Here is a 15,173-nt window from a genome sequence, read left to right as displayed (position 1 = left end):
TGTAAGGCACCACTTCCCTCAGTTAAAACCTAAGGCAGCACCTTTTAAAAAGGGCTTTTAACAACTATCCTAATCCACAGTGTAATCACTATATTTTATTGTGGGTTTTTATTGTTTTATTATTTATTATTATCTTTTTGAAAGAATTATTAATTGGCACAGCAGTTTTTATGTAATAAAAATAATAATTTAGTTATGTTTTATGCTATAACATAATCACCACCACTTTAGCAAAGTCATTAAAATAAAATATTAATATTTGTAAATTAAAAAGGTAATGTATAATAATGAAACTGATTATATTAAAATATAAAAATGTATTAATATATTTCCATTTGTGTTTAATTTTACAACAAACAACAAAATAAAATTTTGTTCAATGAACATTTTCTACAATTTACATATACAGACTTGTATTTTATGTAAATTATTATTATTTTTTACTTCATTTGATCCTTTAATAACTGCAAAACAGACTAAAAGAGGAAGCCTTTGGTGTAAGCTCCTGGTATGACTTTCTATCAGAGAGTGAAAGAGCAAAACTGGAAATGACAACAAAAACATTTGGAACAATGTAGTTTTTATTAGATTTTGGCCAGCCTATAGGTCCATGTAAACCTATGGTCATATCATATTTGTTTCACAAAATAAGAGAGAAAAAAATTAGGCAACCAACTATTAATTAGGCAGTACTGCTGATAAGTGACACACACTGAAGCAGACGTCTCTGAAGCTGCATTGCTGTAAAAAGCTCTAAATGAAAACACTCTGCACTAAATTTTCCTGTAGCTCTCTCTCTACTTAGCAAATGACAAATGTCCAAACATTTTAACATTTGTTTCTTTATACATTAGCACCAAATCAACATGAATCTCACTCTTACAAACTGTTAATCTAAGCAACTTATGAAAATGTTGTATTTAATACCTTTGAAAGCTGATTGTTCTCATTCTTTTTTGTAACATCAAAAAACTCTTGGTACCATGTTAAAGCAAAGGTGAAATACAAAATTACTGAAATTAGCAACACATACACACACTTTTCTAAGCATAGCCTATAATGATGTCAAGTCATTTACTAAATGCACAGTGCAGGCAGCTTTTTATTTTCTTTTGCAAGTACAACATCAGTTCTATGTAGGTAGCATTATTGCACACGAGCTCTATCTATTTAAAGCAGCACTGATTTCCAACAAGGCAAACTACTGATGTAGTAGCATCATAAACAACCAACGAAAACAACACAGAGCCATCCAAGTGTGAGATTCATAGAGAGGATCTCTGTTTATGCAAATCTTTAATATTTAGGATGGAACAATTTTCCACCACCTTCCCCACTAACTTACTTTCAGTCAAATGCATATAATATTTGGCTATTTATGGCACAAGTAAACTTACTGTTGACGATTACTGACAATTAGTAGTCAGTAGAGGGGAGTTTTGGTAATGAAAAGGAACATGTAGATTTACACTTGAAAAAATGAACAATACATTGTCAGAACATAACAGCTCTGACTGAATAATGATTTGCAATATTGTGACCAAAATAATAAGATTTACTATGTTCATTGCACAACTTCATAGAAGTATCATGAATAGAAAATATACAAACTATGGTAAACTGTACACAACTCTTCATGTTGCAGTTACAGAATCAATATATTCTTCTATTGCATGTTCGGCAATTTGAACATAATGTAGAGGACATTTAACAACAACAAAAAATAGACAATCATTGCCTTGAACATATGTAATTTGAATAAAGAATAAAGATACAAATGCAGATATCAGAAAAAACAGTTTGATATTCATAACTAAACTTATTTATTTACAAACTTAAAACTGAATTTAATAGTGAATAGTGCAGTGTTTGTATCAGATATGGTATGGCTTTGTGAACATTTATTTGCAATTTTGAGTGATACCGTACTTCACAATGTAGATATTTTCTGATATATTCTATTTTTTAAGATCCCTAACATAAAACATAAAATAAATCAATAAAATGTAGCCATCATTTTAAGAGAGGGAAGGTGTCTTTGGTACCACATGTGGTACTAACCCTCCAAACTGCTTTTAAAATCCATTCCAATTTATTTTACTTTTTGTTGTCCAGGAAAGGTTGAATTTTTTTTACTTTGCAAAATAACAGTTGAATAATAAATAAATCTAGCTTGAGTACATTCATTCATTCATATGAACTAGAAATTATGGAGTAATTGGTCTCCAGCCTCCATGACCACTGACCTAGACTGACTTTGCCTTCAACAGACTGATTGTAAAATGATCTGTATGTGCAAGGCCAACTTGTATATTAATCTATTCTTTACAAAAAGAACCACCACAGCACTGACATTTTCCCAGATATAGCCCCACAGAATGGACTGTACGACCAGTGTGGCTTCTTTTGTATTAGCGTACAAGAGCACAAAATAACCTTTTCACTTTAGCCTTTGAGTCACATTGGCCAAGGCAACAGCAAATGCCTGCACTGCTGAGAAAGGATACTGGAAATCCAAGATATAGGCATTGCCATCAATTCGCCCAAACTGCATCACCTAAAAAAAGACAGAAAACAGGAAGACAATTCAGAAAGCATGTTTTTTATTTTTTATTGATTAAATTCTGGCTAATGATTATTTTCATTCATGTTTTTATTTCTTTATAAAATGTCAGAAAATAGTGAAAAGTGCCAATCACACTTCCCAAGAGTCCAAAGTGAGATATTTAAAGTGCTTGTTTTGTCTAACCAACAGTCCAAAACCCAAATATATTCAGAATACTTATAAATAATAAAAACAGCAAACCATCACATTTGAAAAGCTAAAGCCAATGAACATTCAAAAAACATTAGGATTTCTTATCATATTACCTGTCTACCATCCAGCTCAATTTGAAAATTCTTTGCTGACTCCTGCGTGACTCGACCTCCAAAATCAAGCTGGTAGACCTGGGTGGCTTCGTTCCACAATGGTTGTTTATTGGCCATGACATAGACAAATCCTTGGCTTCCCAAACTACGGTCCTCTCTTTCATTTGCCTTGCGGCACTTTATCTCCTCGAGCTCACTCGCCATTCGCAGGCTGCGCTTGTTCTTCCAGCTCTTCTTACTACTCTGGTTCTGGTTCATGAGTTCATCGCCGCTAATAAACAGCTCTGGCTCACTCTCTGAGCTATCCTGGAACTCATTTGTGGTCCTACTCATCTTCTTAGTTTTATTGAGTTGCTCTCTCTGCCCCTTGGGCTTCTTTTTCTCTCTGCTGCCAAGCCTTGGGCTAGAAATCAGAGTGTTGAAGTCAGAGAGCGCACGCCCTTCTTTTCTGGATTTGCCCTCAGAGACGGTGGTCATGTTGGTCTCCTCTGCTCTGCTGTCCAGTCTTTTCCGGCTCTTCTTGTTGAAGCGATCTGACTCCTGTGGCACAGGGCTTTCATTCAGGGATGATGGCTCTGGAAAGTTGTTGGCAGACTCTGCCTGATCCTCTGTGGTACTCTTGGATGGTGGTAGCTCACTAGGTGGAGGAGGAGGAGGGAGAGGTGGTGGTGGAGGCGGCACAGTAGGAGGAGGTGGGGAGAGAATCGGCTTCTCTAAAATCTGATGAGTTTTAGTAGGGAGGGGAGGTGCTGGAGGGTCTTGCATGGGAGGTGGGCAGGGGTAAGGATTCCAGGGATGAAGGTTGACAGGGTGCAGCTGAAGTCCAGCACATGAGCTGGCTCCTGGATACATTGGAGGGAGAGGGCAGCAGGCCAAATTAGCGAGATTTGGAGGATAACCTGGTGGCAATACCAAATTGGGGTCCTGCTGAGCAAAAGGGACTGAAGCAACCACTTCATTTGGAGAACATTGTGGTGAAGGGTTCTGTAAGGTCTGAAGTGGAGGACCACTGTGACCCACACCTGGAGGAAAAGGCGAAAGGGATATCTGGTAGCCTGATGGGAAAGTAAGAGTGCTCGTGCTCTGACTTGTTGGAGGTTTCGTCGTGAGGACAAACGGTAGCCGAGTCATGTCCAAGTGCTGAGCTTGACTGATGATGAGTTGAGGCGGTTTATGAGGTCCTGGTGGAGGACCTAACATTGTTTGTTCTGGGGTGAGCCAGAATTCCTCTGTGGTGGAGGTGTCCCACTGGTAAGGCGGAGGGCGTTTAACTGTCAAATTGACATCGCCAAGAGTCAGCTGACGGACAGATTTTTCAAGGTGACACTGCTGATTTAAAGTCTCATCTTCAGTAAAGGCAGAGTTAACATACACTGTTCTGTCCCTGCTGTTATCAACAGCACCCAGCAGACTGTACGATGACTGAGATGCCAGGGGTGAGGCACCTTTGGAGTGCACAATAATGGTGCTGTGATGTGCTCCTTTCCCTGGTGGGAAGTCCTGCCTCACCACTGTTCCACCTGCAATGCCACTACTTGTAGTTCCACCACCACTAACACTGACACTGGTACTGCTGCTGTTACTGCTGCACTGTGTGCATGTGTACAATGCAGTGGGCAGCCTCTGCTGGTAGGTAAGTGCGAGTGCACTGTTCATTTTAGCCTTGGTGGGAAGAGTTCTTGAGCTTTCCATCATCTGTGGCACTTTGAGTCCCATGTCCCTGCCATCACGGCGTAGCGTGGCATGAATCAGACTGCTATCAATTCTCTGGGGAGGTGGAAGTGTAGCAGTTACTTGATTGGCTGGATCTGGGTAAGGAGGAGGGTCTCCACTAGGTATTGAGTAGCGAGGGACGGACAGACGGCTCAATGTTGCTGAACTGTAGGGAAGCTGAATTTTTTTACTCTCAGAGGAAGTGACTTTGAGCGTGGCCGAGCCATGGACAGCATATGCATTTTGGTTGCGAATGAGACGCCTGCGTGGCCGACAAACCTCCTCCACATTGCCACTGCTGTCAAAGGTCGTGATTCTTTCATATCCCAAAGGTGTTGGGTACTGTATGGTGACAGGGTGAAGCAAAAATTCATCCTTCTTCAGGCAGGGGTCTGTTGCCAGGACATTTGGGCTGTCACAGTTTGTGACAAGAGTTTGAGGTGTAGTGGCGGCTGTAGCCACCGCTGCAGACACTACAGTGCCCGGGTATGGAGGAGGAGGATTCACCTTCCTCATTTGAATCTCCACAGATCCATCCGCGTCACTGAAGGGAGGTAAAATCCGCGGCAGACTTGGCTTAAGAGTGTGTCCATGCTCCCCCCTGTCAAGCCCAGGCTCAGTGGTAGGAGGGCCAATCTGAGGCAGAAGATGAAGCCGCTGTAAAGAAATGGTTGGATAGCCAGTCGGAGGTGGGGGCAGCGACATTTGCATCTTCAGCTGCTGCTGCATTTGGTGGTGCTGCCACTGCATCTGTTGATGCTGCTGCTGGATTTGCTGGTGCTGCTGCTGGAGCTGCTGCTGCTGCTGCCTCATCTCCTGGATCTGTTGCCGGATTTGCTGCTGCTGCTGCTGCATCTGCTGCTGCTGCTGCTGCATCTGTTCATGCTGCAGCTGCATCTGTTGCTGCTGCTGTTGGATTTGATGTTGGTGCTGAAGTTGTTGGGGGGTCACTTGCTGTTGGTTTTTTTGTATTTGTTGGTGTTGCTGGACCTGGTGTTGGTGTTGTTGCTGCTGCTGTTGAAGTAGCGTCTGCTGGTGGTGCAGTTGCTGTAGCTGTTGATGTTGCTGCTGTAATTGCTGCTGCTGTTGTTGTTGTTGCTGTTGTTGTTGTGATTGTGACTGATGATGGTGTTGCTGCTGCTGCTGCTGGTGCTGGTGCTGCTGCTGCTGTTGTTGTTGTTGTTGTTGTTGTTGTTGTTGTTGTTGTTGTTGTTGTTGTTGTTGTTGTTGTTGATGATGATGCATTTTCTGCTGCTGCTGTGTCTGCATTTGTTGTAACTGTTTGGACTGCTGTTGGCGAGACTGTTGTGGGTGAGACCGCTGTGGGTGAGGCTGTGGTGGGAGATGGTGAGGTGGAGGTGGTGGAGGAAGAGTACCAGGAAGAAGCGGACCCATCTCTAGCCCATTAAAGATCACCTGACCAGGGTTTGAGTATCTGGTTGGCACTGGGTACGGTGTTGCAACTGCATCCTGCCCATGATCAGTAACAGGAACAGAAGCTGCTGCCGCTGCAGCTGCAGCTGCTGCTGTGGCTGTAGGGTTGGTCAGGACATCAAGCTGAATATTCTGATTGGCCAGAAGAGACTGAACCAGGCCGATGCTCTGAGTTGGAGACATAGCCTGAGCTGGGCTGTGGATGGGAGCAATGGGAATGTTGACTGTACAGGGAGGATTGTCTCCTGCTACTCCAGATGGTCCCATCACTTTATAAAAACACAGAGGAGAACTGTGTAAGTGACCTTTAGCACACTGAATGAGGTGCATTGAAAATAAATGCAATTATTAATTTCTAATTATTTTTGTAAGCTTCTGAACTGAGAATATTGTTCTTTTATTCATTCACACCTGGTAAGTCATCCTCATCCTCACTGAACACATTAGGGTTGAACACAGGCAGGCTCATAAAGTCATGAGAAATCTTTCGCACTTCTGGAAGGTATATTGTCATCTGTCTCGGCTGCAGATGAAGCAAACTTGTCTTATAGATCACTGAAACAAGAAAGTTATGGTCACTGTTAAATTCACTAGAATGGTCAACATGATGTATATGTGTGGTTTTTGTGACATTTACCTGCACCAAGATTGGCGGGGAGAAAAGAAGCAAGTCCAACAATTTTGAATTTGGTCCCCCAAATGTTGGATGTTACTTGAGCAAGGTAGTTGTGCTTTGAAGCAGAAGAAATGGAATCAGGAGTTGACATACAGGTGTGATATATCAGGTTGTAAGAGAGCTAAAATGTATTAGTATAATACAATTACATGTTTTTTGTTTGTTTCGATTTGGACCTTTAAGAAGAGGAACAAAAACAGGAACATTTTAGGTAAAAAAAATAATTTGCCTATCACCATTTTTCCAGATGTCTAATGTGACACAACAGTTACTTATTAGCACTCCTACATTATAATTTTATTGTGAACATTTTGATTATTTTGACATACAAGACAGAATACTAATGCAGGTACAAAGGTTTGATTAGCAGATTATGCAGACTCATACCTCTGTAATCCCATCCATTGAAAACTCTCGACGTGTTAGACTGGGAGACCGAACCGGAGGCTTCTTTGTTGGCAACCGTGGCGAGCGTTGGCCTTCCTGGTGTGCGCGTGAAAGTTTGGGAGATTTTCTCGATTCCAAATTCATCCTTTGACACAAAGTAAAGGATGAATTTAAAAATTACCTTTTCCTCTGAAATATCTTTTTTATAAAAGTTTAATTAGCATGGTGAAACAAATGCTATAAACAAACACTCTGTGGTTCAGGCCTGTGTAATGTGTAAAAAAAATTCTGACATGTAATGTCTGGGTGACCTGTTTCCTCGGGATAACTTTGGTGACTTCTTCCCAACCCACTCATCGCTTAACTCAATGTCACTGGAGTCAGAGCAGTTACAGCTGTCAGTGTATGAGATCATGGGATTCACACACACCTCCTCTGGAGAATACAAACAACACAAAACAGAGAAGGTGAGTTTGAGTCAAGTCCTCATACATACTAACATGGCATTAAACTACCACCGGCCAAATGCAACACTGGTGCAGCTAGGTCATGGTACAGGCTATTCCTGTATCAAGCCTTAGACCATGTTACGTCAGCGCAGAGCAAGAGTCTATTTGTTTTTACTCAAGGTGAATGACAAGTGCAGTTTAAAATGGAGCACAAGTTTAAAGAGAACCAGGTCCAGATTTTATTTCAAGATGACAAGAGCTTTAGGCATGTCTGCTACTATTAGTAGCAGTAGACTTGTGCCATGAGTCTAGTTGTTTTCTCATGGGTCGTTTTGGTTCAGATGTAGGCTCTCTCAGTTTTTCAAAAGCCCACAATCCTGATTTTAAATAACATTTTGGGAAATATTCTTAGTCACTTTCTTGCCAATAGTTATACCATTCCCATGATAATATCCTTTAAATGTAAGGCTACAGCTAGCAGCTGATTAGCTTAGCCTAGTATAAACACCGGAAGCATGGGGAAACAGCTGCTCTTTCTAAGGTTAAATACACAGTTAAATTAAAAATAAAATACCAAGTATAATCCTGACTCCTCTCTTGGCATCTGTCAAATATGTATCAAAAGATATTTTTTTAGTGTTTATATATTGAAATCCCTCTCTTGTTGTCATGGTGACTCCAGGAGTTCACTAGCCACATTCTCCATAAATGAGCTGTGGTCTTGAGATATATGCCTATGAAACCAATACAGATGTGGAGGTAATGGAGTTTCATTTGTGGTTACTCTGGATATTCCACAAACCTCACTATAAACATTTTTCACTGGAACTACTGTCTATCAAAGAAACTGTCCCTATAAAAAGTATAAGACCCTATGAGGATCCCACCTGCTTTGCTGTCCGTTTTTGGATCCATAATGACAAACTCAGGCCGCAGTTTACTGATGCGCCTTCCCTTGAGTATAGGCACCAGTCCTCCTAAATATTCTAGGTAGAGAGTGTAGCAGGGTCCGCCTGCCTCAGGGCTGTCCTCTGCTCGCTTCATGGTACAATGGAGCCTCTCATTCCCAGCTGTGGGATAGCTCACAAAGTCACGGATATTGTTGGGGTCAGGGATTGGGGGCTAGAACAAAGAGAGGAAAGGGCTGTAGAATTGCTGGACACTTAAATAAAAACATTTCTCATTCAGCAGTTTTGCTATATCACAGTGCAACAAAGTTGGTATGAAGCTGTCTATGACTGTTACTGCGCAGCAATTAATCAGGGATCTCTGCACCTTGATGGTGGGTATGAAAGCAGTGGTGACATAAGAGCAGAGAAGTGAGGGCATGTTCAGTTTCCCCACGTCTTTCTCCTCTCGCAGGGCACTGGCGATGCCCTGCTGGCATAAAAGTTGGAGGCTGGCCACCCTGTGTTCTACGCGCACCACATACAGTGCTGGTCCACATGCAAGGAATAGACGAGAGTCTCTGTGACCCCAACAGATGGTAGTGATGGGTCTCTGAAAAACAAATTTTCACAATAAAAGAATTCCTGCAGTAATCAACAATCAACATTTATTGGCAATGAAGTCGTAACTCACTCATATAACAAGGACAGACTGCTCACATGGACTTTGCATCCAGTTGGATGATCATCAACTACAGAAATTAATAGATAATTTTAATGCTTGAACAAATATTGAAAATAAAATTCGGTCGGCCAATTTTATAGGCCGATATGGGCAAATGTATCAGCATCGGTGTCGATCTGCTCTATATCGAAAGTGCCCCAAGATTATGTTATGATTTGGTCTTAAAATTTAATTGACGGTGAGGTAATGGATTGAGTCTGTTGAACTAGTTGGTAAGATGCAATACTGGAAAGTAAATACACAACATTGCACATTTTACTTCATTGCATTTATTATTTCACAGCTATGGTGACTTGTTACTTTTCTAATCAATCAATTTAATTTAACTTAACTTTAAGTTAAGTAAAAACACCTATTTGTTTAGGAAAGAAGTACCTTTGCATAGTCATACTGGTAAAAAATTGGTGGACGTTCCACATTCTATTTTCATTCAGCTCAGACATTTACTATATCAGCCGCCATATCTGTGATTTGTGAATTTTCCTCCTCAAAAATCGGTATCTTAGTGGTCTTAAAAATCCCACTTCGGTGGAGCTCTAATTGAAAGTCTTGTGGTTATTGTGGTATTCATTTTATTCCATATTGCTGAGCAAGACAGCTACTATATTCCTCAATTTATGCAGGACTAACCTGTGCCGGAGTTTCCAAGGTGTAGATGTGTTCTCCTTGGACATTATAGAACTTAACAAGGGCATTTCTCATCATGGACGAGCAGGCAGAGTCAGGAGGAAGCCCATGTCTCTCCATACCGGCCACAGCCAGGAGGTCTCCCTGGGAGCACCACTGGGCCTCAACATCTGTGGAGAGAAGGGGTGAAAAAACCTTCTGAGTTATGGCTCATATGATCACAACTAAATTCATGAGCATACTGGTAAATGTCACAGCGAAACATTTTTATACCTTTCAGCCCTGAGCGAATTATGGCAGGAGAGAGGTCATCATAGTTGTTCATTAAACTGATATCTCCTGATAAGAAGGTGACGGTCAACAAAGGCTTGACTCGCCGCACTTGGAAGAACAAAGAAAATTAAGTACATTAGCCTTCTACGGCCAACACAAGGTGGCAAGCTGCCATATGAGCAGTGGGGGAAATTGTTGTACCTAATGGCAGAATATTGTCATCAGAGTCCGTGTCGCTCTCTGTGCTGTCCTCGACCAGGAAATCAGGGCAGTTCCAGGACATGCTCACAATCCCGTCAGACTCGTGTAGCAGAACATGGGCAAGCATTCGTCCGTGACAGTCCATCACTATCACTTGACCATCTGCTGTACCAAACAAGACCTGTGGGGACATTGAACATTAAACTTTAATGGATGACATGATGAAAATGTTCTGGAGCATCAAATACTTGCCCAACAAGTGCTGAAAAAAGCATATATACAATTGCTATCCTTAAATACAAGATGAAATATATATATATATATATATATATATACACACATATATACACATACATACACACACACACACACACACACACATATACACACACACATATATATATATATATATATATATATATATATATATATCTCATCTTGTATTTAAGGATAGCAATTGAATCAAGGGGGAATTACCTCACCCTAGAAGTAATTTTTCTTCTTAAAGATGACTATTTTATGTTTAAGGTTAAATAATACAAAAAGTCATTAATATAAGCTCAACCAGACCATGTGTACCTGTTGATCATCAGGTGTCCAGATTCCACAGGTGATTTGACTCTCCAGGTTAATTTCGGAGGACCAGTGTCTTTGTCCGCTGACCGAACCAACTAATACAAAGCCATCCCTGTAGGCGATGAGGGCTTGAGTGCCATCATGTGACCAAGTGAAGTCACTCACCTGGAGTAAATAAATGTTCACCTTCAAGACATTTGTGTATATATACTGGACATAAGATAATACATAAGTCTTAGTACTTTCTGGTGTAGTTTTTATGTGTCATCAATTGCATTACAGATGTTTTATGTGTTAATATATATACCAGGATATATATTTGGAATGACAAGTCAAGTTCATTTTATTTGGCAAACCGCCCCAGATCATTTTTTAAATCTATAATTTCAAGGCTTCCATGTCACTGCTACTCAGCAGCAAAACTGTCATTCTCTTTAGTCAGTCTTTAAGTGATAGCAGAAAAGTGTCTACCTGGGCTCCTCTGTCGTTCACCAACTCTACAGACCATCTTCCTTCATACTGGATCCATACAAAAATACCTCCTTCCATATCACAAGTGGCCAGCTTCTGAAAGGGTTCATTCCAACGCACCAAGACAACCTGCAAAAGCCCAAAAAGCACTGTTACTATTTTTCGCAAACAGAGGTGGCTTTCTGCACAGAGGAACATTCATGATTAATAGACAGTATGAGCTGAGGACAGTGCTAAAAAAGCATTTCAGGCTGAAAGTGATTTCTAAGCCCACTACAGTTGGAAGGAAAGTCAGCATCCAGAGAAAATTAAGAAATTAGTCTGTAAAGAGATATATTTGATGAGCTAAATATACAGTACGTATTTTACAATGCATGCCGAGACATACCTTATACATATGTCAGGTGTTCTATACAACATACTATGACCTATTACTCTATACTGTAACAAATATTGATGTTTAGATCATGGTGGATGATTCTGTAATAGGGAGTTAGATATAAATACAGTCAGTTTTGTCAGAACGAGTTCCAAGTGGGAAGGGGATTAACACAGAGGGGAAAATGAGAGAGAAAAGTAAAATAAAATTCCGTGGAATTGCTCTTTATGTATTTTACTCTCTTGATAAATAAAAATATATTGCATAAAAAAAGACAGCGAAGTCAGAACCACACCTCGCTGTTGTGTCCTCGCAGGTTGAAATTGATTCTCTGAGGTGTGGTTCTGTCCCTCCTGCAGTGACTGGATGTAAACGTCACCCCAACAACTCCTCTCCCGTTCCCTGTGGCGAGCCAGCCCTCCTCATAGTACCGTCTCCGGCACACTGGCTTGTCCTTTTCGCTCTTGGGGACCCTGCCTTTCCACGAGAGGCAGAGGATGTTGGAGTCGCTGCAGAGGATGGGACCATGTTCCACGGCAGCCAACATCCCTACTGAGTGACCAGGCTGGTAGGTAAAGCAGAGGAAGAGACAAGTTGAAGCTGCACTATACAACTTCTTTTTGTTGACCAGATTCAATGTACATTATCAGTTTGTGTTGGTCTGTTTCATAAATTTACTTAAAACGTTGACGTTCATTTAGGACATAGACTGTTGGCTGTAGAAATGGTCAGCAGGAAGCTGGGTTGTGGGTACTCAGGCAGGGAAACCATAAGAAGACGTACAATAAAGCAAACCATGAAATAGTCGAGACTAAAAGTTCATTCATGACCTTAGAAACAGTCTCACTTCTTGTGCCTTGTGCTGACTCCATCTGCTAAGGAAGATTGTGTGATAAGCTCAAAAGCCCCAGCAACTAAATTAACCTTGTGGTGAGATTATTCTGCAGATCACTGTTTCCAAGGTCAAGAATGAATTTTCAATCTCAACGTTTAAGCCAAAATGGACGAGGAGTCCTTAAAGTGCTCAGAAAAATAAAAGATTTCAACACCTGTGATTCCATGTCAACTGGGCAAACTGATACAACCATAAGGTCCAGACCAGCCACTAAATGGATCTTGTGGTGAGATTGTTTTGTCAAAACAAATGCAACCGCTAGCTTTGCATATACTGGTGACCAAGACATGAATCATCAAGATGAATGAAAGTTGAAAAGTTGCATGTTGAAAAAAAAAACACCTCTAAAAACCACCAATAACTTATAATTTGTAGAACATTATAAGTTATAACTACAGCACAGATACCCCTGGGCGTCACCTGAGCTGGTTCACAGACATCAAATTAGTGACTGAAACAAGGGGCTCATGTGATCTTTGTTTGAAACAGTCCATTAAAATGATGTATCTTTTGGGTGAGCAGAGCTTGCAACAGTGAATCACTAAATGTGCCCTTAAAACCAAAAATCACCATGGCTGCTGATCATAGTGTTCTAGCTGTTGTTCTATTATTCACCGTCTATGGAGCAGCTCCAGGATTTGTCTCTAGATGACATCATCACTACAGTCAGTCTTTTATTTGTACAGATTCATAAATTAAAACTTAAAGTACTACTGAAATACTCCCATGTATAGTTTGGAGAAGCTAACTCTCCGATTACAAATATCTGTGTAAGGTTTATCTATTTACACATCAAACACATCCCTTACAGCTTTGCCATTTTACTTCCCCTTAAGTAAGTTTCTGGTTAAAATAATCTTATTCCAATGTCTGACTCTATTGCATAGTCTTTTTTTTCTTGTTTCATCTCTTTATTGAACTACATTATATTTACACGAGTAAGATAACCCAAGACATATTTTTGGCTGCATAATTCATTACATTATACATATTTGACTGACTTGCTATCTTGGGAAACTTTGGATCTCCTCTGAAATTTAAAATCAAGTTCTGTTAATCTGAATAATGTTTGGCTGCACAGAATGAGATTATACTGACTGGCCTTCTAGCAAGCAGACTACATAATATGTATAAAATATGGCCAAGCTGTAAAATTACTGTAAGTTTCTGATCTAACATACCTCATAGTTCCTGGGCATGTTGAGTCAAAAATCCTCCATTGAATGTGTCCATATTTCCATTCAGGTGATGCACTGAAGGGTAAAAGCTGATCTTCTCTTGGGACTTACAATAAAACCTATGGGGAAGTAAAAGGCATCATACAGCCAGATGTTGTCCAGCTCTGCATTCATTTAAATCAAGCAGGTCTGCACTTGATGTGAGCCTTCTTTGATGACAGTGGCCCACCCCATGTCTTCCCGATGTGGCTCATGAGAGTTGTGTAATCCTGATGCAATGAAGAAGAAAAAAAGACGGATAAAAAAGCAACACACACACACACACGCACGCACGCACGCACGCACACACACACACACACACACACACACACACACACGTTATTCAACAAGTAAGGTAATCTAAAAGATAGAGAGCTTGAGATAGACTCCTGCTTAAAATAGCCGCGTTGTCATTCAGTGCATCAACCTTGAAATTCACAGCTTTTCTCAGTCTCTATGCAACAGCAACACTGCATCAGTGCACTCGCTGTCTCCATGGGTACTGACACTGTCCGTTCATCCTATTTTACGTCAAAGACCCGAGCAGTCAGGCAAGGATGTGAACTCCTCCTATATTGAATTTCTACATGAAAAACACAATTAATTTATTCTAACGCAGATAATAAGAATAACGTAGCAACATTTCAATCAAACAGCAGTTAAAAACATTAAATTCCCTCTTGCTTTGAAGAATGTAGCCTAGAGTAACAGCATCCAATAAAAGTCGAAGTAAACGACCCATCATCTCCTCTTTGAAGGTCTCTCAATACATCACATCAATTTAATTTCTAATTCAAAGGCGTCTTGTAGTCTTTCTGACCGCATGCAGCATTCTGAATTAGACAATGCTGATCAGACAAATGAGCTGTGGCGAAAAAATAAAGCTGTGCTTTAATCAATCAGGTGATATGGTCAAACATTATGCAGTTTTACGTACCTGACACCGCTTTCACAACGTTAATCCATAGGCAGTATCGGCGAACAATGCGGTCGTGTTGCCGGGCACTGTTCCGCTGGCGCACTTTGGGGTTGTGGCTTTAAACGGGTTGCCATTAGGCAGGTAGCAAGTAAAATGGACCCAGAACTTCAATTCCAGTTAAAACGAAAGCACTAACACGCAATATACGCATGTCAAGAATCACTGAAGGTAAGTATCTACAGTTAAACCAAATTTCTATTCATTCTGATATGAATACAATTGTAATCAATACTAGATTTATTGCTGCACCCCAAAAGGGGGTTTCTTTGAAAATGGCATCCTCACACGACGCACCCCATCTTTGTAATGTAAGTTGAAGTGACATTCTGGACACAATATCTTGACGTGAAGAACGTGTTGGTAACCGACTGTCCTACCGTCCTACCACAGTGT

At 40.7% G+C, this 15,173-nt stretch overlaps 1 protein-coding gene across 3 annotated transcripts; it reads right to left on the bottom strand.

Annotated features, from left to right (window-relative positions):
• Nucleotides 1-563: 563 nt before the first annotated feature.
• On the bottom strand, nt 564-15,171 carry tulp4b (TUB like protein 4b). Of its 3 annotated transcripts, none has more exons than XM_038729110.1 (16): nt 14,739-15,171; nt 13,766-14,031; nt 11,985-12,254; nt 11,311-11,439; nt 10,843-11,004; nt 10,264-10,444; nt 10,063-10,170; nt 9,793-9,959; nt 8,806-9,030; nt 8,418-8,652; nt 7,375-7,516; nt 7,082-7,226; nt 6,656-6,749; nt 6,430-6,573; nt 2,872-6,287; nt 564-2,557 (listed from the first exon to the last, which is right to left on the bottom strand). In XM_038729110.1, the coding sequence occupies exons 2-16, from the start codon at nt 13,781-13,783 to the stop codon at nt 2,441-2,443; spliced, it is 5,553 nt and encodes a 1,850-aa protein (XP_038585038.1). In that variant the 5' UTR covers nt 13,784-14,031; nt 14,739-15,171; the 3' UTR covers nt 564-2,440. The 3 variants fall into 3 exon arrangements, with proteins under 3 accessions (XP_038585038.1, XP_038585040.1, XP_038585039.1); XM_038729112.1 differs by having other exon boundaries at nt 7,393-7,516; XM_038729111.1 differs by having other exon boundaries at nt 13,766-15,171.
• Nucleotides 15,172-15,173: the final 2 nt, after the last annotated feature.

Source organism: Micropterus salmoides, unplaced genomic scaffold, assembly GCF_014851395.1.
Source record: "Micropterus salmoides isolate LMB-PRFRI ecotype aquatic unplaced genomic scaffold, ASM1485139v1 Ms_hic_scaffold_19, whole genome shotgun sequence".
NCBI classification, from domain to species: Eukaryota; Metazoa; Chordata; class Actinopteri; order Centrarchiformes; family Centrarchidae; genus Micropterus; species Micropterus salmoides.
This window is presented reverse-complemented; position numbering and strand designations above follow the sequence as displayed.